The sequence below is a fragment of the Coloeus monedula genome (assembly GCF_965178545.1).
Source record: "Coloeus monedula genome assembly, chromosome: 1".
Taxonomy (NCBI): Eukaryota; Metazoa; Chordata; class Aves; order Passeriformes; family Corvidae; genus Coloeus; species Coloeus monedula.
The window spans coordinates 111,313,202-111,339,258 of NC_138781.1; the positions used below are offsets into that span (position 1 = coordinate 111,313,202).

General features: G+C 36.8%; 1 protein-coding gene across 4 annotated transcripts in view; it reads left to right on the forward strand.

The window, feature by feature from the left end:
- Nucleotides 1-26,057, forward strand: part of MIB1 (MIB E3 ubiquitin protein ligase 1) — a 78,354-nt gene that overhangs the window by 4,913 nt on the left and 47,384 nt on the right. For 3 of the 4 annotated variants that reach the window (XM_082286866.1, XM_082286864.1, XM_082286865.1), the window contains exons 2-10: nt 4,463-4,634; nt 7,355-7,484; nt 9,287-9,391; nt 16,794-16,860; nt 18,108-18,312; nt 19,771-19,954; nt 20,262-20,406; nt 21,511-21,644; nt 22,653-22,760. In XM_082286866.1, the coding sequence (XP_082142992.1) occupies nt 4,463-4,634; nt 7,355-7,484; nt 9,287-9,391; nt 16,794-16,860; nt 18,108-18,312; nt 19,771-19,954; nt 20,262-20,406; nt 21,511-21,644; nt 22,653-22,760 (1,250 nt within the window). Of the gene's footprint in view, nt 1-4,462; nt 4,635-6,563; nt 6,696-7,354; nt 7,485-9,286; nt 9,392-16,793; nt 16,861-18,107; nt 18,313-19,770; nt 19,955-20,261; nt 20,407-21,510; nt 21,645-22,652; nt 22,761-26,057 lie in introns of those variants that run through there. The other variant, XM_082286867.1, reaches the window with a different exon arrangement.

Below are 26,057 nucleotides of genomic sequence, written 5' to 3' on the forward strand. Positions count from 1 at the left end.
TGAGCGTGGGTTTCCAAAACATGTGAAAGGCTGTAAAACTGATGTATAAATGAGTGGTGACAGAGGAATGGTGGGCTAGGTAATCCAGGGAGGGTTTTGGAAGAGATGACGAAAGTGAAGATAACCATGGCATTCAGGTAGAGAACTAATATGAAATTCAAATAGTAAAAAGTATTAATTACAAGTGGACATCAGGAGTATTGGATTTTATGGTGTACTAAGGGTGAAGGGACGTAAGGAAATGGTAGCTGTTAAAAAGTAATTAGGCATGGTGAAAGTACACTTCTCATTACCTGATTTGTTTTGGTTTTTTTAAGTGTATATGACACAAAACCTGTTTCATTTTGAAATAGCCTGGTTCTAGGAAATTTTGAAGACTATTTAGAAGTTTAATTTTTTTCATTGTCTCAGTTTAGAGAGCTAAAGTGCTCTTTTTTGCATATCTGGTCAGCTACAGGGCTGCTGTTTGAATTTTGATGTTCTTATGGCACTTTAATTTATTCCAGTAGTTTAATGAAGGCATTCTTTTCTAATGTAATCTTTGCAATGTTTGTGTTTCTCAACCTTTCTTAAACAACCTTCCTTTTGACGAGTGGAGGAATTTATGTGACAGATTTTGCTTTTGGATCAGGATTTTAATTTGGCTCCAGAGCCTACACTTGATCCAGTCTCCTGGTTGTTCTTATGTACTGTGCTTTGATTTACATCATGGATGGTTTTGGAGTGCGTAAACTGCTTTGCTTTTTGGTGTAAGTAAATTGAAATACATGATCTCAATGCTGATGAGCCTTCAGTCTGCTGGGGTAGAACCAAGCTAGTCTGAAACACAGGACATCATGTCTCCTTCCCTCCCCCTGAGTATCTGTAGTGCTGCTGTCAGCTCCTCAGTGCTGAGTTTTGATGTGTACATGGCTAAGTAGCAGATGGAGACCACGGGCATACAGGTTGTCCCCTTGCTGCCCATGGAGGGCCACAGTGGAGCAGGGCTCCTTACTGCAGCCCATGGGGGAGCCCATGCTCGAGCAGTGTTTTCCTGAAGGAATAAAGCTTGTGGAGAGGACCCATGATGGGGCAGGGGAAAAGTGTGAGGAGCTATTACAGACTGACCCTCCAGTCCCCATCTTCACCAAAAGGATTGTCAGGCACTGGAATAGGCTGCCCAGAGAAGTGGTTGAATAACCGTTCCTGCAAGTATTTAGAAGACATCTAGGCATGGTACTTAGGGACATGATTTAGTGGTGGTCTTGGTGGTGGTAGGTTAGTGGTTGAACTCTATGGTCTTAAGGGCCTTTTCCAACCAAAATGATTATGTGATTTTAATCTACCCTGGGAATAAGCAGGGAGATAGAGGAGTTTGGAATGGAGTACAGTTGTCTCTGTGAAGAAGATGAAGTTTAGGGAGAAGGTGTTTTAGTTTTTGTTTTCCTCACCATCCTCTTTTTTTTTTAAATTAGCTATAAATTTTCCCCAAGTCAAATCTTTTTTGCCTGTGATGGTAGTTGGTAAATAATCTCACTTTTAGCTTGACCTAAGTTGTTTCATTTTGTTTTCACTCTTTGTCCTGTTGAGGAGGGAGAGTGAGAGACTGGTAGGGTGGACACCTGACAGCCAGCCAAGGTCAACTACCACACTTGTGTACCTATAATATCTAGAAAAAAATAGGTAAATTCTTTCAATCTTCTTTAACACGTATTATTGATCTAATTAATTTTGTTTGTATTATGACCATGAATAAGAGTTTAGTTTCACATTATGTGAACGTAGTAGCACCTTGTTTTACCCTTTTTTATTAGCAGATGAAGTTTAAGGTCTCTTAGTCCACTGTCACCAGAAGCACACAAATCTACTTCTTCCTCCCAATGTCTGGTGCAGTGGTTAGACATTCTGTAACAGGATTGCTTGCCTGCTCCTACCCTGCAATTCTTTGTTTCTCATGGCGATAGTGTTGTGCAGCACCTCAAAGAATGGGATTGGGAAACCAGTTCAGCTGAATATTTTTCCTCCTGACTATTTTCTGGCCTGGTATGTTTCTTGATGCAGTTTGCATCCCAGCTCTGCAAAAACCTTTTGCTCTCATAATGGAAAGAATGGGGCAGCATGGTCAGGTGAGGCATGCACTGAAGTGGGTGTTGCTGCTGGAATTGTGTCAGGGAACGGATTAAGAAAGGCCGTATCTATCAGGATGGTGTTTAGGGATCTGTGAGATACAGATATGTCCCTTTAGATCAGACACTTCAAGTACAGACATGTACTGTTCTTTTTTTAAGTCCCAGACACTATGGTCAGTAAAATGACTTGAGTCAAATATCTTTGTACATTTTATTTCTTGATCTTTCCTAAAGAAATTTTGCTGAGTTTTTGCATAGCAGCTTTTGCCTCAGTGGCTAGAATTGTTTGTTTAGTTTTTATTTAAGTTTACAGTGAGATGACCTATATGTCACAATTGTGATGACCAATTGTGTCACACAATTCCTGATTATACATCTCTTTTTGCCCTTTTTCCTGCCATTTGGTCGAGTGGAAGAATCTTACAGCATCCAATTCCTTGGTCCTTTCACATCCAGAATAAATGTATTCCTTGGCCAAATGTCTTTCTGGAAGTTCAGCAGGCATTGAAAAAAAATCCAAAGATGTGTAACTTCTCTGTTTCTATGTGAAATACCAATTTAGCAATCAGTTAGAAATAAAAGCAAAACAAATACCACCTCTCAACCCCAAGCACCATAACTAGTTAGACTTTTTAAACAAGGTGACAAAAACACTAGCAAGATATCTCAGTGCTTTTAATGTACCCGCTCTTGAAGAATTTGGCTTTGAAGCCAAAAAAATAGTAAAATGCTTCAGTCCCCCATGTGAGAGAGATGTACTGAGAATCAAGTGAAGGGCTGCACTTGTGTTGTAAAGAATCTTAAGAGCATGTGGTACAGGAAGAGACTGAGGGGTCTTGGTGGTGCTTAGCCTGGAGAACAGAAGGCTCAGGGAGATCTTAAGAGTGTATATAAATACCTGATGAATGTTGTAAAGAGGATGGAGCCAGGCTGTTTTTAGTGGTGTCAGGTGAAAGGGCAAAAGAGGCATTGGGCTCAAATTGAAAGACAGGAATTTCCACTGAAACATAAGAAGAAACATTTTTGTTGTAGGGATGGTGTGGAACATGCTGGAATATGCTGTCTTGTGGAGTCTGTTCTTGGTGGTGCTCAAAACCTTGACTGGATACGGTCCTGGGCAGCCAGCTCTAGTTTACCTTGCTTGGAGCAGTGGCCATTGGAAGAGACAATTTCCAAAGGTTACTTCCAGCCTCAGCTGTTACGTGTTTCTGTGAAATGATCAAACAAGAAAGCATTTCCTTCAGTTTTGCCTTTCCAACTGTTGGTTTTTCTTTGCTACAGATGGCTTAGCTGTTGGATGTAAGTGACTAATAGCTTTACAGTGAATTTGGCAGTCATTTCTCAAAACATCCCTTCTTGGGGGGGGGGGGGGGGGGGCAAAATCCATTCTTTTTCCTCACTTAATTTCAAGTTGATCTGGATTTTTTTTAAGGGGGAGTGGGAAAATTCTATGTTACTCTTAGTGCTCATTTCTGTCTAGTGCTACAGACTGAATCCTAGTGCTTCTCTCTTCTATTGCTCAATTTTTTTCCAAACAGCAGCAGAATTTGATTTTTTTTTTATTAAATTGTGGCTGTTCACTGAATTCAGAATTGGTGGATGGAAACTTTGTGACTGATCCTTTTCACTCTTCTGTAGCTTGGCAGAGCTCTAAGACTGCTTCAGTCTTGGGATCAGTTTTTGTGGAAGGCTTGGCAGAGCCCATGCTGGTGGGTTACATCTGGTCTGTCTCTGGCACATTCTTTCTAAAAACAAAACCAGAATAACAGTAAAATGCTTCAAAAATGGTAAGAGATTTTCATGAAGCTAATGGCATCTATCCAAGAGAGCTTAATTTTTTTTCCTGTGTAAAAAAGACTAGAGACAAGCACTCATCTTTTCTAGTGTACAAGATGTGTAAGTCAAACCAGTAATTTTCAGGCTGCCGCACACAGTTGAGCGCAGTAGTCTTTGTGATATAATGTGTGTTGATAGCCGTACTCCAGAGATAAAATTCTAGATTGCCCTGTGTATTTTGATAAATGCATTACTGACCCTTTAACTTGTAGTTAAAAGATTTCTCATTTTCTTTCTCACCTTTGTATAGATGGAAGGAAACAGACATAGCTTTCTCAGTTTTTTAAGCTGAGAGAAGATAGAATATTTCCGGAACAGACTGACAACTGGAGATATGAGGCAAAGTCCTCTATCTTTTCCCCTCAGTGATATAGGCTGATAGGGTATCAGCAGCAGCCTTTCTTTGTTGTTAACTTTCTAGTATATGGTTTCAAATTGTAATGGTGTACAACAGAAGTCTGTGTAGTGATGCAGCAAAGTTTTTAGGTTTTTTTGTTCTTTTTGTTTTCCTTCCACAGGTATCAAGCATGATGGGACTATGTGTGATACTTGTCGACAGCAGCCTATCATTGGCATCCGATGGAAATGTGCTGAATGCACGAATTATGACTTGTGCACAGTTTGTTATCACGGGGACAAACATCACTTGAGGCATCGTTTTTACAGAATTACTACACCAGGAAGTGAAAGGTAAAACCTAACTTTTTCCTCGTGAAATCAAGTAGAAACAGGTATTTGTAGTAAGCTTTTAAACTGAACATTTGGTTGCTGAAATTTGGATTAGGTAAGAGAGCAGCTTGAGGTTTGATTCTGTTTCTGGTTCTACCCCCTTGTGAAGGAGGATAGCTAGGATAAGTCTTTGGATCTTGGAAAACATGGAAATTTTAGGAAGAATGGAGTACAGGAAAAAATTAGGATATGATTATTCAGTTTTGCTTAATTTCCTTGAGGTCTTCCTAGTTGTTGTGTTCTCATATGGCAGCTTTAAAACAAAGGCAATTACCTTTACACTATATGTAATCACAAAAAGATTTGTCAGTGAATTTCTGAACGTGAAAGTTAATTAGGTTCAATAATGGTGTGGACAGACTGAGGGAAAATACCCTCCTTGAAGATTATGGAAAACAGAATGATCTGGAAATAAATACTTGGATTTGAATGCTTAAACTGCTCACTACAGGAAGCAGAGAAAAGATACTATGAAGGGTTGTTCTACCCTTGCCTTGGTTTTCATGTTCTTAAGCATCTATTATCATCTCTCAGTGGAAAACGCTGAACAAAATTGCATTTAGTGTGTTCTTGCATAGCTGTTCTTGACTTTAAACAACTTATCTCAATCCAAAGCCCCTCTCTGTCATGATTTATCTACCACATAAGTGAGAACAGTGATATTTCCCTGCTGCTAAATACTTGGAGATCTATGGAAAAGCACTGCGTCAAGGCTACGTGCTCTGGTGTCACCTCTGATTTGTTTCCTGAATGTTCTTTCATTAAATCATCAAAATATTTTTTTTTTAGATATGGTACTTGTTTGAATGTGACACGTGTAAGACAACACTTGTATATTTTTCTTGGAGAAGTTCGATTCACAAGTATGCTGTAAATTCGTAATGTGCTTTAATCAGTTCTTTTACAGTTAAGGGAAGTGGCTGGACCACACAACCTGAGGTCTCACATTGTGTCTTGTAGGGTCTGTGTTTATATTCTCAAGTGTTTGCTTAAAAGTTTTAACTCTGGCTCAGATGCCCAGGTCAGTGGCTTAATCAAAATGTAAAAACTTTGTTGTTGTTGTTGTTTGTTTTTGTTTCTGGTTTTTTTGTTTGTTTGTTTTTTTGCAGGATCACACCAGTATATTTAGGTACCAAATGAGTATCATAAACTTATGCTCAATTGGAATGTTGAATGCAGAAGAAGAGTTAGAAGTTGTGCTTAGAAATGCTGGCTTAGTGTAATTAAAGGAGAATAGGTGACAAAATACAAATTTGTTTTCGATTTATTTCTCTTTTAAAAGTCTCATTGCTTTTGAGAATGCTTGCCAGACTTCTTTGCTTTCTTAAGCTGAAGTTTCCTTTGTAGTTTCAAGAGGTTGGTTATGGTGAATGCAACACAAGTTTTAGTTTTGAAGATAATTGTACACTGTGTATAATACTGCTGGAACTTTTTTGCATCTTGTCACTTTCTCCCTTTCTTTGTTTGCTCTCACTGAGCTCTTATCTAGAAGGCTGCTTCTTCTGCCAAGGAGCTGTTTCTATTGGATCAAGCTTAGCTGAGAAAAAATGATGGAAGCTAACTGTTTTAGGGAGGAGAAAAGGGCAAAGCAGTGTGGTTGAATTTGAGGGATATCTCACAGGAAAAATGGCAAGAGGCGTGTAAGAAGGTTTTGATGAAGGGAAGCATAAGCTCTTAATATTTTATTTTTGAGTCTGGGATATGATATGGGTGGCATAATGAAGTTGGGTATGCAGGTTTGTGTGTCAGTTTTGTAGGTGTTGAGAACTTTTAAAGAAGCTTCTCTAAACAAGATTTCTTTGTGTTTTCAATAACTTTTCTACTTTTCTTAGGAAAAAAAAAAAAGACCAGTATTTTCATGCGCTCTTTGCATTGATTGTAACAGTTGAACTTTCTCCTTGTGTGCCATCTGCTGGATGTTAAAAGTTAGCAGGAGGCTGAGAAATTTCCTGAAGTGGTCAGGAAATATTCTGAATGTCAGCTGAAAAATTCTTTTGTCTGGCAACATGTTCCTGGCATGAAGTAAGAAACCTTGTTGCATGAAAATTGGTGGCTTTTGAGATGATTATTTCTAGTTAAATAATCGTGAACTATTCTGTTTAGGCTTGTCTACTTCAGTCCTGCTGAAGTCAGAAGGGAAAGAAGAGGTTTGCTTTAAAAAAAACCCAATATGACTGAAAAAATGGATGTTAACATATTGACTTAAATTTGTCAAGAGATGCTGTAAAAAGCATGTAGAATATAAACAGAGGGAGGAGGGAAAAGAGATGCTCTTAATAACATAATTCTGAATAAAAGTGACAGGGCAGTTGTGGGACAGAAGTATTAGCTTAGGGTACATCTAAGAGAAACAGAAATGTGTTTATATGACTGCATGTACTTTAATGAATTCAATAATATAAGTACAGATCTATATGCAAGCATTTACAAGATGAATGCTGGTAGTAGAAAGTTCGGAGAAGAATTGTTATAATTAAAAAACTAATTGTAAACATACAATAAATCAGATTTTGGAAGCTCGTGGCTTTTTGTCTTGTGTACTGCTTGTGTGATTCATGCACTGAAATCTGCAGTTGTGGGTTATTTTTGTTTTAAGATGCTCTCCTTCCCATCCCCAAAGATTTGTTTTGGACTTTCTTTATTATCTTGACATTTGTGGGTTCTTCTTTTAATAACTTCAGGGTATTGTTGGAGTCTCGACGTAAATCAAAGAAAATTACAGCAAGAGGAATCTTTGCAGGTGCCAGGGTGGTGCGAGGAGTTGACTGGCAATGGGAAGATCAAGATGGTGGCAATGGGCGTAGAGGAAAGGTAAAAATAAAACTGGTTTAAATAAAAAGATGCACCTGTTTGTGCTTGTGTTAATAGCCTCAGAGGCCTTTATAATTGTAGAGTAAAAATACAATCAGAAAAGTTACTATTTTAATTGGCTGGACATTTTTTAATCTTATCGTGTAATACTTAATCATTTAGAAAGAGGAGGGTGTGTATACCATAGCCAGTTCTTCTACATTTCCATTTTTTACAATACCAACACAGAATTTTTTAAATTATTATATTTTTGTCATGGTTGTCTGTTGAAGACTGACTTGTAACAGCATTAAGATCTTGAGCATATTTCAGCATTACTAGAGAGGTGGTATACAGAGCTATCAAGAGTAACTCTTTCTAGTCATCACTGCATTCTGTAGTCTTACTGCTTGTGGGGCAGCACATTTGTGTATCTCTTGCTCTTGGTTTTCAGTGCTGGCACCCTAGGGTTTTGTTTTTCACCTAATGATTATAAGGACTTCTCCAGTTTAAAATTAAAAGCTTTGTAAGTTCTGGGTGTGGATATTACGTTACTGGCTTAGGACAATATATTGAGTGCTTTTGATGCAGTGCTATAGTAAAAATATTTGAATTTATTGAAAATTGTATGGAATGATAAGTTACTAATCATAACGCTTGCATATTTTCCTTTTACAACTTCCATTTACCTTGAGAACTAATGAAGGTTTGTTGTAAGTATGAACATACAACAGGCAGTGTAAAGTATGCTATGACTTTTTCCACCCAGTTTGAGAATTGGATGCCCTTATATCTTGATAACCTGGTATTTTCTGTTGAATTTATTTTTAGTACACTTAAACAGCATTTAAAGGAGAGTGAAAAGTTCCTGAATATGATATTTAGCCTATTTTATATTCTTGTTTAGCTGATTTTATATCCTAGACATTTATGGAAGCCTTAGGACTTCTGGGGATTTCATTTTGAATTTTACTGAAAAGAAATAGTAAGTTTAAATCTCTTAAAGCAAGGGATATTTAAATGCAGCTTTTTCCATCTCGATTATTTACCGCTTCCCCATCAAGATACATTGAAATTTCTGAAACTTTGCAAAATAAGAGTCTTATCCTGCACAGTCTGCTTTGTGTACTAAATTTGTATTAGAGGAATTGTTTGCCTGTGCATCTGAAAACATATATAAATGCATATAAATGTTTTTAAATGAGGAAAGGTGTGTTGTAGATAGAAGAAACACTTTTTAAATAAATATAAATAAGTGAAAGCAAATTCTGGAAACGGATTTTTTTTTTTTTTTTTTTTTTAAATAATGGAATTGTTTTCAGAATTTGGTGCGTGGCCTCCTGATTTCAGAAATGTCAGGGAAAGACATTTCCACTCTCCTTTTGTACTGGTTTTAAACATATTGGCTTTGGAAATAAAGCTTTGTCTCTTAACACAGTGTATAACCACCAGGCTAATGCAGGTTAAACCAGACATACTGAAGCAATTAGAATAGTTTTCATCCTGTTTTTCTTAGTTAAATGCTGCTTCTGGTAAAAGAAAACATATCAAAGCAGTTCAGATTTTGTTCTCTGCTTGTGTAGTTAGATAACCTACCAAATACACAAAAGAAAAATAGGCCTACAAAGCATTCAGACTGCTGTCTTAACACACCTAGGGAACACTTGTATCAAGCAGAAAACAGCTTCACAACGAATTTTATCAGGTTTAGTAGAACTGCGATATCATTAATTAGTTTGAAGACATGAGTAAATTTTTAAGTTCAGATTGTGCTTTTGAGTCTTTGCTCTAGAAACCATTTTTGTATTCTTACAACTGAATAGGTGACTGAAATCCAAGATTGGAGTGCGTCGAGTCCACATAGTGCAGCATATGTTCTTTGGGACAATGGTGCTAAAAACCTTTACAGAGTTGGCTTTGAGGGCATGGTAAGTATAAAAGAATACAAAGGGTAAAATGCATGGTGGGGGAAGGGCAGTAAGAATAACTTGTGCTTTATGGTCCTGCTTTATAATATGCTTTGTCAGTTTGCATGCTGGTAGTCAGGTCATTGTGAATCAAGCTGTAAGGCTCATGCATATGTACTAGTAAGAAAGTCTGATCTGGGAATTTATTAAATATGAATAACTACAAGTTAAGAGCTGCTTTCTGCCATAGTAAATATTTGTATCACCCACTTTTATCTTTCTGTGCTACTGTTGTGTTTAAATTAAAATTCAGAAAAGAAGGGCAAGCGTAGTTACAAACTTTAAAAAAACCCCTGTTCTTCATCTCCTGAACTCTTCAGTTGACTTCAAATTTTGGTGTGATTACTGCAAGATTTGCAGTTTTTAAATTACTGTCAACACTTGGAATCCTATTGAGCACTAAATTTTTCTGTTTCCTTTTGAAGCTTCTCCAGCAACTTTTCCAGCTTTAGAGAGAAAATGGGTCAGACTCTAGCCTAAGTGCCTTCTGTTGCTGGGTTTTCTTATCCTAATGTGGGTCAAGGAAAGGTTACTTTGATTATCAGCTGCTTAAAACATCTTAATTAGCATTTTCTCTGCATGATTTTTGTTTGTGCAGAGGAAAACCATGTTAACTTAACATTGAAGTGTCATCTTGTCAGATGTGTAACAACAGTAATAAGATGTTAAACAATGGCTAGTTACTTTCTTGAATGTAAACTATTTGGCCTTATAGCCTCACTTAAAGTTTATTTTTAAAAAATGAAAATAAATACCACTTTTGCGGTAAATACATATAATAGTGTTACATTTAAAAAGAGTAAACATGTTTAGTGCAGGTGAGCTTTTCTGATGCATGAAGATGCTAGGGGTAAAATATGAGTCAGTATTAAATTATGTGCTTCATGGTGTCCCCCAGTTCTAAAGAAAATTCCTTATATACTGACCAAAATGAATGTATGTTGTGTTTTGTAGTATAACGTTAAATTAATGTTTGGTATCTTTCCTCTTGTGGTACATGGAACAGTAACACAGTTACAAAATCTAGATAGAATGAGATACAGATCAGCTGATTTTTTTGTTGTTGTGGTTGTTATGATTTCAGTTGCTATGTTAAAATTTTTGGACTACATAGTAGAAGGCTGTGGAATCATTGAAGATTCCTTCTGGCCTCAGGAAAAAAATATATTTGAGATAAGTAATATTCTGTTTTGATATAGTTATTCCCTTAATAAGAAATAAAATATTTTAAAATCAGCTATATTCTGTTTCCAAACTTTTACCACCTCTGAAAGTGTTAAATATATCTAGAAAACTTCATTAGTACTGCAACTGTAAATTTGAAGGGGTGAGGGTGACCTTTCACACAAGTTTCATAGAAATAAAAGTATGTGGTCAGTCAAGTAAAAAAAAAGCCTGTTAAACTGTGTGAGACTACATATATAGATGTTATATTTAGGATAATAGAGAAAACAATATGTACATGTGGATGTACAGAAAGGATAATTTGAGGCTGTGTAAGTAGTGCTTACCAGATAATGTAATTGTAATCCATTCCTACACAAATTTTATCTTTGATATTTTCATCAAATGCAATTTTCACTTCAGACAGAATGGATTGTTGGATATCTATGAGAGTCATTTGAATGTAATGCTTAATTTTATAACTGATTAATAACTTGCTAAGTGTACAATTCATGATCATTATCTACTACTATTTATGTGCTGTTATGTAAAGCTGAGACTGTCAGAAAGTTCACATAAAGTTGGGACAAACTTGTTTTGGTGCTTGGAAATTGGTTTAAAAGGTCCAGAGAATGTGGAATCAACAATACTCAAGAGTGTGTGCCCATGTAAATACAGCTGGGAAGAGACCCTGACTTGCAAATGGATGACACTTGACTCATGCTAATGGAGCTGATTAAAGAAACACAGCTCATTATTGTAAGTCAGTGTTTTTGACGATAGCTGATAGGCTGCATCTGGTCCTCAAAATTAATCTATCTGGCCTGCCAGCTTTGGAGAGATGAGATTTAGCTTGTGGGGCAGCAAGTGCTGGCTGAAAACTTGCATTTATTTCTGGTCAGATACTTGGAGGTTTTACTTGTGTTTGCTGTGTTTACATATGAAGTGGCTGGGTGCATCTTGTCTGGTTTTTTTTTTTGTTTGTTTGGTTTTTTTTTTTTTTTTTTTTTTTGTTTGTTTGTTTGTTTTGTTTTTTTTGTGAAGTCTGACATTTAAATCTGGGAGTTTCTGTTGCCGTAGGCCACAAATTCCTGAATTGAAATCTGTGTTTATGATGCTGTTAGGTCAGGTAAAATGCTTGCTACATCCTTTGTAAGAACAAACTACTGTTGGCTAGTATAGTTCGTTACACTACTCACATTTCTTACCTATATGTGTTCAGAGTCCTGAGCCAAACTGAGCTTAACCACATAACCTGCTTTAGAAATGTGTGGATATATCCTTTTGCAGTAAAGAGAGGTCATATGGAATTAAAAAGTTAATGGAAAGACTGTGATTTTGCTTTTGGGGCTTGTGTCTAGATTTTATTTCTTCATATCATGTGAGCTGAGGATGTAAAGTTGGTAACGTCCATTGGTTTTCAGTGGAAAATAGTTCCATTGTCAGGAGTGTCCTAAATCAATTTTATTATTTAGGAATCAGTTTCTTTCAGTATTTCCTGGCTCTGTACCACTTGCCTTTTTTTGCTGCGATTAGGCTCTCTTTGTTTCTCGTTATGGAAGATTGTGCTTTCATCTGCGTAGCCTCTGAAAGAAGTATCTGTAGTTATTATCCATCATTGTCACAGTAATCTGTAAGCCATCTGTGTTGGTGTACTTTTTTCCATAAATTCCAAATAGTGAGTGCATAGGGGAAATTGAGATTGCCTGCCTCTGGGTGATTGATAACTAATGTCTGTTCATCAACTTTTATTTTAATTACCCATGAAGTTATTCTTTGAAATTGCTCGAGAGGATTTTAAGAATTACTTGTTACCACTTTCTTTTTTTAAATAAAATCGAGGTAAATGTCTTGGTATACTGGGCATTTTATGTGAGTGTTACAAAATATACAGAAATATGCCTTCCACTGCAGTTAAAACTTTCAGATCTGTAATGTCAGTCAAATCTTCAGTTCTCTGGTCATTTGTCTTGTCACCACAACAATGAAAGTAAGGTATTTAGGAAGGAAACACAAGAATTTTCATTTTTTTTAGTTTAGTGTCCTTGTATTTCTTCCAGGTGCTGACCATAATTGTTTTAAAAAACAAAATCAAGAATTTTTGGCCACCTTTACGCAAGCAGCAGATGTTTTTTAATACATTACCTGTGGTGTAAGTTAGATGTCAGGAAGAAAATTAAGTGATCAGTTGTTTTGGAATCCAGAGAAGAAGGAGATACTTGTGTTAACCTCGTGCATTTATTTGCATTGTCAGTAGACTTTGTTTTGCTTCTCGGTGGAGTCACATTTCTCCTGTAGACTCAACCAAATCAAGTTTTTCATCTTTCTGAGTTGTGAAGAAAAATATTTCAATTTAGCAGAAATGTATCTATTGATCGTTTTCCAATTTTATTTATAGTATTAACTGACAAGGAAGACTGCATCTTCCTTTAAAAAAAAAAAAAGTAACACATGCAAAACTTTTGTAAGTGTCTATAATAAACAGTAAGGTTATAAACCATTCACTTGGGATTTGCCTGAAGTCTGGTTTCCTCTGTAAGAAACTGTTGTTATTGTTTCTGTACCTCATACCTCTTTGTCATTTCAGTCACTTTCTCTACCATCTTCTACTTTCTCCTTTTATTGCTTCACTTCTCAGTTTCAAGAAGCTGGGAAAAGGATTTGAGTTCCTGAAGTTTGAAATATGGCATTTCTTATAAACCTTTAGCTAAAATGTACGGATTTATCCAGTCTCTTGTTGCCTTCATCTGGTGACAAAGCAGCATGCACTGAACGTTTTCCATGTGCCTCCTAAGGGCTGATTTCCTTGCCTAAAGCTGTTGTGAGTTTAAAGTCTTAAAGTGACCTTTACTGTGTGTAGTCACCTTGAACAACTGCAGCTGTGGCCCTATTTGTGCAGGTGTATCTGTAAGATCAGTGTTAATTTCTCCCCTGATATTTGCTGCTAGTGTTAGATGCTGTATTAGTGCATCTGGATCAAACATACCTCTTTTTCTTAGCAGCCTCGGTTTTCTTATCAAGTCTGTAGACCCTCCCTCTCTGGTTTGATGGATGGCATTCCATATTGATTGGAATAACTTAATAGTTATTCCTGTAGTCGACTGCTCCTTCAGCTTTGTTTTCCTCCTCGAGGTTGGGGATAATGGTGCTTTTACACCATCTGCCAGCACTGCCGACCTTGCTCTACATTTTTTCATTCTCTAAAGTTTTATGAAGATGAAATTACTGTTGTTTATTTTCATTGGTGTAATTGGATGGTATGTCAAAGTAAAGTGTTACATTTACTGTATTCCCATTTGACTGAGGAAGTCGTGATCTCTATGTGATACAGTCACATACTGCTGGAATGCAGATTTTTAGGAAGTTAAAATGTGGATGCTAGAAGACCAGAGTTCTCCGTTGTAGGCAAGAACCATTCCTACCCATTCTTCATGTGCATCTGCTGTTACTACTGACCTGTGGGCTGTGCTGTCCAATGTCTGGTTCCCATGTGGTTCCTTGAGTTCTCATTCATTGCCTGCTTAACTGGGCTTTCCATCTCTAATTGTACACAAATTCTACAAAATCTATAGTTTGCTTTTCTGTTTCCCGATAGAATCCTACTTGGGATTTATCAAATGATTTCTCTTATCAAGTCATTGTAGAAAAGCTGATTTGTTCATCTCCACCATGTATTTACGTTACACTCAGCCTCAGTTGTTCTTTTTCTGGTGGTATCACTGTGAGTCTAAAGCTTGTATTCTAACATCCCTTGTTTTGGTACTTCCCCTTTTGCACTTGCACGTCTCCAGACAATCTGCTATTTTGATTAATTTAGAAGTCTCAGGGTGACTCATAACTTGTAGAAACCCAGTGGTGTTTTCTGAAGTGCAAAGCCTGGTGCATCCAGGCTCCGTCCGTGTATGGTTTTGCTCCATGTGCACTAGGGGGGCCTCTTGCTGTGAGTTCTCAGAGTAGGGTGACCAGGAGCTTACCAACATCCCTGATTTTTTTGCTTAAACTACTTGAGCAGGAGAGAGCTTATTTTCCTTTTCTGATTAGTGTAACAGCTGCATGCTAGAAGGAAAACTGTAGTTGCTTACCCAGCTTTTGTGGTACTGAAATACAGCTAAATACAGTTTTTTTTCTTAAAACTCCAGAATCTTGTTTGGGTTTTGTTATATTTTAAGGCATTTGCAAGCCTTTATCATGTTGATAATACTTTTCTTAGTAGTGCTGTTTGCCAAGTTGCCAAAGGAGCTCATATGCTGTATATGTTTGTTTTGTACTGCCTTAATATCTGTTAGTGTCTTATCATTCTGTGTGGTTTGGGTCCTCCATTTTTCTGTTTAAGGCTTCTGGGAAAAGAGAAATAAAAAGAATGTTCCCTTGCTTTTCTGCAATAGTTAGATCAGACTCTTGTTTTATTCTTTAGCAATATAACATTGACTACATCATGTAAGTGAAAGGAAGACAGTTGTGAAGCTGAGGTTGGACACCAAACTACCACTTAGTTTTTCAACCAAGCATATCATTATACTCCAGAAATAAACTGTGTGCAGGGCATAGTACAGGCAGGGTAAAATGCAAGTGCATGTTTCTGGGTTTGGTTTTGTTTCTATAAAGTTTAAGAGACTGTAATGGGCTTCCTAGTAATGTCAGCTGCAAAATAGTAATTAGCCTTTTAATAAACATTTTGTTTGTTCTGCTAGGTTTTAGCCATCAGTCTGGTCAGTGCATTAACACTTACTGTAACACAAGTGATCTTTCACTCTGATTTTGCCTGGCAGGGAGGAGAAATTTTTGGACCCTCCTGCACTCTATTCTTAGTGTTCTGAAGAATGTGACAGCAGCTCTTGCATGTGCACCCCTCCTTGTCTCCTTCACAGACAGCTGGTTGTTGCCTGACACAGAGGGCTTGTATTCAGTGGGTGAGACGCAGTGCTCCCGGGCACATTCAGTCTCCCTCGTTCCCGGGGAATGAATGAGTTTGCCATCTGGGGTGGTCCGCGCAGCCCCTTTGTCTGCAGCCGAGCTAAATCCAGCACCTGCCCACCGGGTGGCAGCATCCTGTCACAGGCCTGCTGCTGCTGCGCTGAGCACGCTCTGTCTCTGGTTTCTCAGGGGATTTGAAGAGCAGCTAAATCTCATTATTTTCCTCTGGCTGTCTTCATCATTTTTCTAAAGTGGCGTTACATTCTTTGTAGATCAGGACATACACTGAATTTTGTATTGTTTCTGGCTGCTTAACAGTTGCCAAGGGTGGTATTGTGCTCATCAGAGCCTTGATGATTTGGAAGACTTCAGAGTTTTAATTTTAATCTTTTTGCAGGAGAACAGTCTGTCGGTAAATCTTAGGCATGGCTAAAAGAATTGTCAAGTATTTGTTTAGTTATGGTTAATTATATCATTACCACCACCTGTCCCCTACTTCCTCCCCCATGCCATAGAATATTCTGACGCATTTTGCAGTTTCCAATCTCCTTCCCAACTTACTGTGCACACAAAAATGCCCTTTGTTTAGTGAGAATTGTTTCATAAGGAACAATGGCAGATGGTAGCTATTTGGAGTTAAGCATTACACAGGGCAAAAACGTAAAGGAAAGGAGACTTACAGAAAATCCTCTGGCTTTGTGAATAGGAGTTGGTTATCACACTTGAAATTTCTCTTTCTCACAATATGAAACAATTTTATGGAGGATGAGCTTTAGAACTTCTCTCTTTAAAAAGACCATATTTACCTTAGTGTAGTGTTTTGTTGGTTTTTTTGAAGTAATAGCCTTCTAGTTGAAAAGTTTTATTTTATAGAATTTGAGTGACAGGTTTTCTCCAAGTTAAACACGGATCTGTCAAAAAGTGTTGGGAAGAGTGGGCAGCACTGGCATGCATTAAATGATGTTTCCTTGCTTGTGTTCACAGAATTCTTTTTTAAAAGGAAAAATAACTTCATAGAACAATGCAAAGGTGCTTTGTGTTATTTTAATTCTTGTGTTTGAACTAAAACTGTCTCATCCTTTATAGCCTCCTATATTAGTAAAGATTATTAAAGTCTTGAGAATGTCAAGGCTGATTGGAAAGTATTTGAGATTGTGTGCATCATGGGACATGTTCTTTGTACACATAATTTTCAGCCTTTCTTAATTGAATATTTCAGTTCTAGTTTCACTGACCTGGAGACTTGGTCACTGAGGACTAAAGTTGTCTCAATCTCTCTCTGTAGTCTGACCTGAAATGTGTTCAAGATGCAAAAGGAGGCTCTTTCTACAGAGACCATTGTCCTGTGCTAGGTAAGTTGAAGGTGAAGTAAATTAATGTTGATTTGTATTAATTATACTCACTCTGGATTTCTCTTTTCTTTTTAAATGTCTTCTGAAAGGACTGTCCTTACTAGTGAAATGTAAATAGTAACATTTCTATGCACTAATGATAAATCGTCATACTTTTCTAAATTGTATTTGGTATTAGTGTGCCGAGGGGATGGCAAGAGAACTTTCAAGTGTTCATTAAGTTATAAATTGTGTTGCTTGTCCTGTGCACTGTATTTCTAAAAAGCCAAACATAGCTGTGCATTCTTACAAAAGTGGCTTGAATAGTCAGAGATGTTCAGTGAAGCAGCATGTGTACATGGCCATAAACAAGAGTCACTTGAACATATGCTGTAACCTATTATTTTGTAGTAATACTCTGGTGTATGTTGTGGCATCCTGGTTCAGATTTTCTGTATCAGCTGTTGCACTGACTCATTCTTCTTAGTGTCTTAGTTGTGCTGTAGACATCTACAGAGTATAAAAATGCTTGACAGGTGTTTTGGTTTTTTGAAATATGGGCAAGTTGGGATAAAGGTTGTAGATCATTGGACACAAATGTACTAATTATTTATGTGCATTTCCTTGGCAAAACACTTGGTCATATAACTGTATACTACAGTAAGTTTTGCTTTTCTTCTTGAATTTCCTACTCTACTTATATGCCTAAAAATCGTTAGCAGATAATGCTGGTTTTTCTAAAGTGATGATAATTTTCTGTTTACAAGTTTTAATCTAACTCCTTGTACAAATGCTTGAGGTATGACCAACAAGCACTTTTGTTTCATTGACACCAGAGCTTTTGTATATATAGATGTCTAACACCATATGATACCTTTTAAGATCCCAGTTAGAGCCCATAGTGGAGCTTGTCACAAATATTTAGCATTTGCCAGCATCATTGCTATTTGCCTTGAAAACTCAACAAGAAACACGCAATTCCATTGGCAGAGTTTCAGAAGCTTTTTTACCTGTTGGCTGTTACAGTTACGGAGACTGGTGTGGAGTCACCATCTCTGGAAGTGTTGAAAAAGATGTGGATAGGGTACTTGGAACATGGTTCAATGGTGAGTGTGGTGGTGGTGGTGCTGGGTTTGTGGTTGGATTTGAAAATCTCAAAGGTCTTTTGCAGCCTTAACAATTCTATGAGACTTAGAAATTAACATCTGTTCTTTAAATTGCCTGGAAAGTTAGTATGGTGATGTAAACTTTTTTTTACTCCCTTTCAGGTGAGCAAAATGGTAACAGAAACCCTGGTGGACTGCAAATAGGTGACCTTGTAAACATTGACCTCGACTTGGAAATTGTGCAGTCTTTGCAGCATGGCCATGGAGGATGGACTGATGGCATGTTTGAAACTTTAACAACAACCGGAACAGTTTGTGGCATCGATGAGGACCATGACATTGTAGTACAATATCCAAGTGGCAACAGGTTTGTTAAATAGCCTTCATTGTTGCTTCTAACAAACTTCCCTTGCCTTCAGTGCTTGTGATTACCTGGTGCCAGAAGCTTTCTCTTCTCCTTTTGTGTCTGTTAAGATTTCCTTCTAGATGTGTAATGAGCGCTTGTCTTTGGGGATGCTTTAGTGGGAAAAGAAAGTTTGCTGCCCCTCTGACTTGGTGAAAATTTGAGTCCAAAATAAGAAAGTATGTTCTGGACTATCTTACTTGCAAAATGTAGTGTTTTAAGCAGTAACTTCTTTTTTAATTACAAATTATCTATCCCATGGTTTCAAGAGGAAAGGTAGTAGCAATTCATTGTGGGTTTTCAGGAGAATAGGTTAAGAAGACAGGTGACAAACTTTGGGGAGATCTTGTCTAAACTGGAGTCACCTTGGCGTGATCCATATCTAACCTTTTATTATTCAAAGGAATGTTAGTTTATGTAAATACAGACCAAGAATAGGTGGCATTAGGGAAGCCAAAACCACTCCTTGCAAGAAGTTCAGGTTTGAATTTTGCTTAGCTGCATCCATGTTAACAAGATTCAAACCCAGCTGTGCAGCTGGGTTTGAATCTGATATGGCCACATGGTTTTCTGTTCTCTTGCTGTCAGGTATTTCGCTTACCTTTAAAAAGTAGCGGTGAATGGAATATCATTTCAGTTGTATATGGAGCTTGACCTGTTCAGTTTGTCCAGAAAGAATTAACAGTACATTATTCATTCAGGATTTCCCTCAAGATATTGTTTGTTAATATTGCAAAGTAATGAAGAGCAAAGCTGTTTTCCCAGCTAAAGAGATGCAAGTCGCTTTTCGTCTCGTAGTCATGTCTGCAGTCAGTGACAGGAGCTGCTGTGTCTTGTGGTTTCCTCCCTGTCTAAATAGCTAAATGCCTCTAAATCAGTAAAATTTATAGTACCAATAGGATAGTTTTATTGAAATTTGAGGTGTATCTGGGACATCCATTTAGTTGAAGAGTACTTTTATAACTTAATGTTGCATCTTTTGACCTTGGGGGAGGGGCCAAAATTCTGTGTTCTTCCCATGTTGTTTCCTGACAGTTCAGTCCTTTGTGAGACAACTTGGATCTCCTGCTTTTCAACCAGTTATTTCCTATTCTCAGAAAAATAAATCAACTGTATAGCTACTTTCAGGAGTTTCACATTGGTGTCAGCTTGCTTCCCCTTAGGCAGGATATTTCTTAATTTCTTACAAATGTGTATCTCTGAAGATTATCCTTGAAGTTAATTGATGAGCCACAATTAATGAATTAATGAGCCACAGGCAAGTTTATGGACAAAAAATGCGTAACAACAAATATAGTATCCATAGTAGCTAATCACAGAAAGTTTGTAGGCATACAAGCAGAAACTTGTCCAACAGATAGTTTTTAAACATATATTTCACTTTGTATGTTTAAAATCTACTTTAAATGATTCATTGTTTAGGTGGACATTTAATCCAGCTGTTCTCACCAAGGCCAACGTTGTCCGAAGTGGAGATGCTGCTCAAGGTGCAGAAGGAGGTACCTCTCAATTCCAAGTGGGTGACCTTGTTCAAGTATGTTACGACCTGGAGCGAATCAAGCTTCTCCAGAGAGGCCATGGAGAGTGGGCTGAGGCAATGCTTCCAGTGAGTAGCTGTGTGTTTGCATTCATAGAATGGTAAAGCTTGTACAGTATTTCTGGTTATGGTTGGTAATATACCTGGAGGCTGTGGGAGTCTAAAAGGGAATTTCTTCCAAGTTAAAGTGTATTTCATGAAACACAGTGTAATATTTGCTCAGGTGTAGCAGTCTGCTTAGCCTAATGAAACCTATCTAAAGGTAGCAGTGACTGTACTGCTAAACAATGGACTTCATAAAATTTATATAAAACAATCTGATTTCTAAATATTTTATTTTTAATATTATTTGCATTTGATGTTTTTTTTAATTCAGACTTTAGGTAAAGTTGGTCGGGTTCAGCAGATCTATTCAGACAGTGACTTAAAGGTAGAGGTTTGTGGGACATCTTGGACCTATAATCCAGCAGCTGTCTCAAAGGTGGCATCAGCAGGATCTGCTATAAGTAATGCATCTGGTGGTGAGTTTGAAGAATAACCAGTAATATATGTATGACAAGTAATTGTATTAATTAAAAAGTTGTTATTAAGTACTAATACATTGTTTGTATGCAAGGTTAGTGATAGACTTGGAGTTTAGGTAATTGAAGTTGTACTTGAGAAAGATAGGAAAAAAAGCTTGCTGTCGATATGGAGATGTTGTTGTATTGGTCAGGTGCTTCTGTTTGGTCACAGTGCAGGTGTGTCTTTGGAGGTCCAGTCTAAGGACTTCAAAATGATTGGAAGGGACCTTAGATTGAAATGGGGACTAAGGCATGAAGAGAATGTTACTGGCAGTAACAAGCAGCCTCCTTCTTTAATAGGTGGTTTAAGATAGCAAGCATAAGCAAGGGATCTGTTGCAGGTTGTTACTCAGGATATTTATTTCTTCAAAATTTCTGTCTTAAAATTTAGTCAGACATCCTCTGACTAATTACAGTGGGATTTTTTGGTGTCTATGTAATCACGCTTCAGTTTTGTTGAACATGCTGTCATTCATATAATAACAAGGCAGAAAGACTGTCCAATGTGTTTTATGTTCTGTTGGCAGTTTCACAGATCAATTGAGACGAGAGTTTTTCCTTTTTTAAGTCATAGCTAGTTGTTTTTTCCTCTTCAAATATTTGCTTTAATGCCAGTAAACCTTCCGACATAGTTTTCTGGATTTTTTTCCTAAGGAGGCATTGATGCAGTGAGTTTTCTCAATAAAGAACTAAGTCACAGTGGCCATAAAACTATCTAGAAGAGTAATACAACTCAGTGTTTCGAATCGCAGAAGACAGGCTATACCTGATGTTAGAAAGTCTGTTATAGCAAGTTGTCCCCACACTTTTGTGGGAGAAAAGCTATTCGTGGTTCAGTCGTCTTTGTTCTGAAGTGTCTGATGTGGCAGTCTGCACTGTCTAAAGGGTACTGGGGTGCAGCTCTTACTTTGAACTCAGTAATATTTTACAGCTGCCATTTTATGGTGGTTTGTGTATTACTATGTACATGGCCTTAGAAACACCACAAATGTAGCCAGTTTTTTTTCTGTTCTTGTGTAATTAGAGTTGTAATCTTAGTTATCTTTTGTTTAATAATTACAGAGAGATTGTCCCAGCTATTGAAAAAATTATTTGAAACCCAAGAATCTGGAGATCTCAATGAAGAGTTGGTTAAAGCTGCTGCCAATGGAGACGTTGCTAAAGTGGAAGACTTGCTAAAGAGGCCAGATGTAGATGTGAGTGTTTTGTTTTGGGAGTACGTCTTTTGGGGACCTGTAGTGCTAAAGGAAGTGCAGCTGTCCTGAATACTCCTTGCCAGTAGTGTGCCTTCTTAGAAGTAGTACAGTTAGTTCCAGTGTCTTTTCTCCCATTTGTTGTCCTATGAAATGTGTGTGGGCTGTGTGAACATAGAGCTGTACATACTTTCATGCTGGATAGATTTTGTATTCTTTTGTCTGCCATGAATTAAAATACTTTTCAACCTCTGGCTGCTAGAGTCTGTGCAGAGACCCAAATGTTCAGAATTACTGAAGGGTCTTCAAATTCTTGTGTTTCAAGGGGGGTAGAAGGAAGGAGGGTAGATTTTTCAGGATGGTTGTTGTTGTGAGTTTTTGTTTAGTTTTATTAACTCATGAGGTAAATCATCTAATCTGTTCTCGTTCAGATTCCTTTTACCAACTTGTCTAATCACCTAATACTGAAAAGTCTAAAAGAAAATGCTTAATAATCATAGAACTTCATTTCAGGAACATGTTTTAAAGTCACAGTTTTTCTCACTACAGCAGTAGTAATGCTCACAGTTAAGAGTCTGAACTTCAGTTTTGAGCACTGATTTGGAGTTTAAGATTATACAAAATATGGGGTTTTGTTCAGACTCTCTCCTGTTGTTGTCATAAATTAGGCAAGGAAGTTACATGTACTGTAGAGCAGAGGACAGGTATAAATCTGAGACTTGTCAAAAATCTTGCCTTTACGGGAGTCCCCCAAAGATGGACATTTTTAATCCAAGTATCGTTAATGTTTGTTATAAATCCATTTCTTCTTCTCTCCTTCAATCTAGCTAATACTATAGAAATGAAATAGGTGATCTCCTAAATCTTCTCTATCTATGCCAGGAAGGCAGCTAAGAATTGTTAGTTTGATTCTGTGATATGTGTGCTGTTGCTTTAAGTTTTCTCCTGCTAAACAGCCTCACAGGTACGTGTGTGTGTCTTGCAACTCACCTCCAAATGTTGGTGTTCCAGGTGAATGGGCAATGTGCTGGACACACAGCTATGCAAGCTGCAAGCCAGAATGGCCATGTCGACATTTTGAAGTTGCTTCTGAAACAGAACGTGGATGTAGAAGCAGAGGTAACCTAAAAATTTCAAGATATGCTTCATGTGTCCTTAAGCTTAGTTACATGCATGACAATTCTACTCGACTTGCCTTCTTTTTAAATGTCAGAGAATGAAAAACTGCTTTTATTATTGTGATTGGGTGCCCAAATTAGACTCCTACTAACAGTATTATAAAGGGTCAATATCTAATTCTTTAACACTTCTTATTAAATGAAATACAATACTAACATAATAGAGCTATGTAAACCAGTATGTGTTGAAGGCCCTTCTTTCTTTCCTTTGTTTCATTTTAACAATAGAACGCAATAGGACCTCTGCCTGTGGCATTGAGGGAAAAAGATGTTGTCAGATGCTGCATCTCCGACTCCACATGCTTGCCATGCTTCTTATACAGTGTTCAGTTAGGAGAAATCTTTCAGTTCTTAACTAAAGCAGGTTTAAGCAGAAAGTAATAGCAGTATCTTTGGGTAGGAACTGCCAGCTCTGCTTCCAGATTTTCAGTGCATTTTTTCTTAACCTCACTGAAAATGGAAGGGTTTCTCTTGTTTAGGCTTTTTAGAATAATTGTTTGTGAGAATTGTCTATCAGCATACTGTGATACTTGCATTTTGAGTTGATCTTTACTCAGTTATTTCCACAGAATGCACTGATATTGCAACCATTTCTCATTTTGTGATTCACAAAAAGAATCTATCAAATTTGATTTATTAAGAATAAAAATTGAAGCCTTGTGGAATGCTGAGAAACTAATTGTGCACCCAGTTGTTGGCATAACAGAAAAATGACTTCACATGCTTGGGCATCTAGCATTATATTGTATTTGATATACAGAAGTTATAGAATATTAAAACGTTAATGAAGCAATGTAATTCTTGGAACCAACATTATTTTTATGCTTACAGATACACCATTAATTTATAAAGATTTCCTGCTAAATTCTAAAGATGGCTTAGATTGATGCAATACATACTTGCTGTGGTCTGATTTCTGTGAAGTAACTTCATTTTAGAAGTAGTGCTTTCACTGCAGTACAAAGCATATACTGTTAAAATTAGACTAAACTGCTTTTCATCTGTACTGTGGTGTTCAGAGCTGCCATGTTAATCAAGTAGTGGACTGAAGAAAGGGTTAGAAGCATTAAAGAGGTAGGTAGAAACACTACTTAAACAGTTGGAAGACAATACACCTGGTAATCTGCTAGCACTAGAATTGTGAAGAGTTTCATGTTTGCTTGGGCTTCAGAAGCACCATCACACTAGCAGAAAAACAATTGTCAGGGATTTTATTTGACTTTTAAAGCCTTTTTCACATAACTGTTGCTTAAGTGAAGGTGGTATTCCCATATATTATATAATTGTTTTGGTTATTATAATATTAATAATTCTGATAATATGATTAGATTAGTAGTTATAGTTTTTAGGCTTTAAAAAATGTAAGCTGTTTATAAATATTTTTATATAGTTATAATGTTTATAAACATAATTATTTATAAAATGTGAAGATCCAGCAGAGCTATCCCATTAAGCAGAGAGCAAAAATTTAGTCCATTTACTTCACCATTGTGGTCTGTGGTATGGAAGCAGAAGACAAAAATCCTTACTTTCCTTGCTTTATAGCTAAGTTGGATATTTTTACATTTACATATACAGTCGTTATATACGTTCATGATGACATTTTCTGGGATGCCCTCGTTGTCTCCTGTGTTTTTCTCTGATGTCTTAATGTAGAGTACAAGTGGCCTCTGTTCAGTCAGAAAACAGTTTGTTATTGACATAGCTCAAAAAGCCTGATATAGATATTACATAGTAAAAATATGTAACTTTCTAGGCTGCAGAAATTACTGGTTGTAAGTTATGATATTGACAGTACTGACAATATTGTACTGTTGGCATGTATAGAAATGTAGTGCTTTTACTATTGAGATTTTTATCTGAATATAATTCTTAGGACAGATGACTTACTAGATGCTAGCTTTTTCTAGATGAATTATTGCTATTGGGTAGGATTTAGCTCCTGAGATTATTTGTTTTGTTGATCTTGGACCTCTGCTCATTAAAGTAGGAATTCTATACATTAAGATGTAATAAAATCAGGGTGTTGTGTCTCAAGATTTAAATATGTTAAAACTAAAACATTCAATAATTATATGGGGTTCATTCATAAATATGTCGGTGTACTTTGCAGACTGCAAATATGAAAAGACAAATTACCGTGCATCTGTGAAACCAAGTGCTCTGTAAATACAAGTCTTGTAGCAGTTTAGTATTACTGGCATACTGTTGATAAGGTTTGCCTTATAATGATCCTTATACCCAGATGAAACATAGAGAGAAGTTCCCCTTTCTGATCCTTTCCCCTTCCAAATGGGCAGGCTTTGGCTTCTTTTGATTGTTTGTTCATGTTAGATGAGCCTGAGAAGGAATCCTGAGATCTGAGAAGGCAACTTGGTAGAATGAGTTGATTTGGAAGGAATAAAAGTATCTTTTTAAAAGCCGTTGAAACTGCTATTTAGTGCCCTGACCATTTGAAAACCATATCCATATTTTCAAAAAGGTACATTTGAAACTTAGGGCATAAGTCTTCTTCCACCATTTTAAATGCTGTAACTAGTCTTATTGTGCAAATACAGTTTATGCTAAGAGCTATTAATTTTTGCATCAGTGTAAAATATATTAGAAATGTGTTTTATATAATAAAAAATACTTTTGAAAGATGTTGCTGAAGAACCAAATTGATGAGAAACTAAGCTAACTCAGGGGACCCAGTGAGCCCTTGATAAGTCATGAGTTTTATAATTTTCAGTGTTTCTTTTTTTTCAAAATTGAATCCTACAAATGGATGGTTATATGAAACTAGGCACAAATACTTGGAAACTAGGTTATGGAAGTTATTTCATCATGTATAACTTCCATTTTACGTTTATCTTTTGTATACTGACATTAATGCTGAAATCACTTGATTGATATTTTAAAATGATTCATGCTGTACAGTCAACTTTTATGAATGTTAAAATAGCCTAAACTGACAAATTTTACTTTCATACTTTAATTCTCAATTTGGGTGAAACTGAAACAAACTGAATCAGAGTTTTAATGCTGTGAATCATCATCACAGAATCAGAACTTCTACTTAATGTCATCATCAATCACAAATCTCCTTTGGAAAATGTTTATTAAATGGAAACTAAGACACATAATAAATCCTTATAAATACTAACCTAATTGTATGAACAAAGAAATACTCGTGTCTTGCATTATGATTTGGAATCTGTAAGGCTTCCCAGGTTACAGGAAGAACTACCCTGGGATA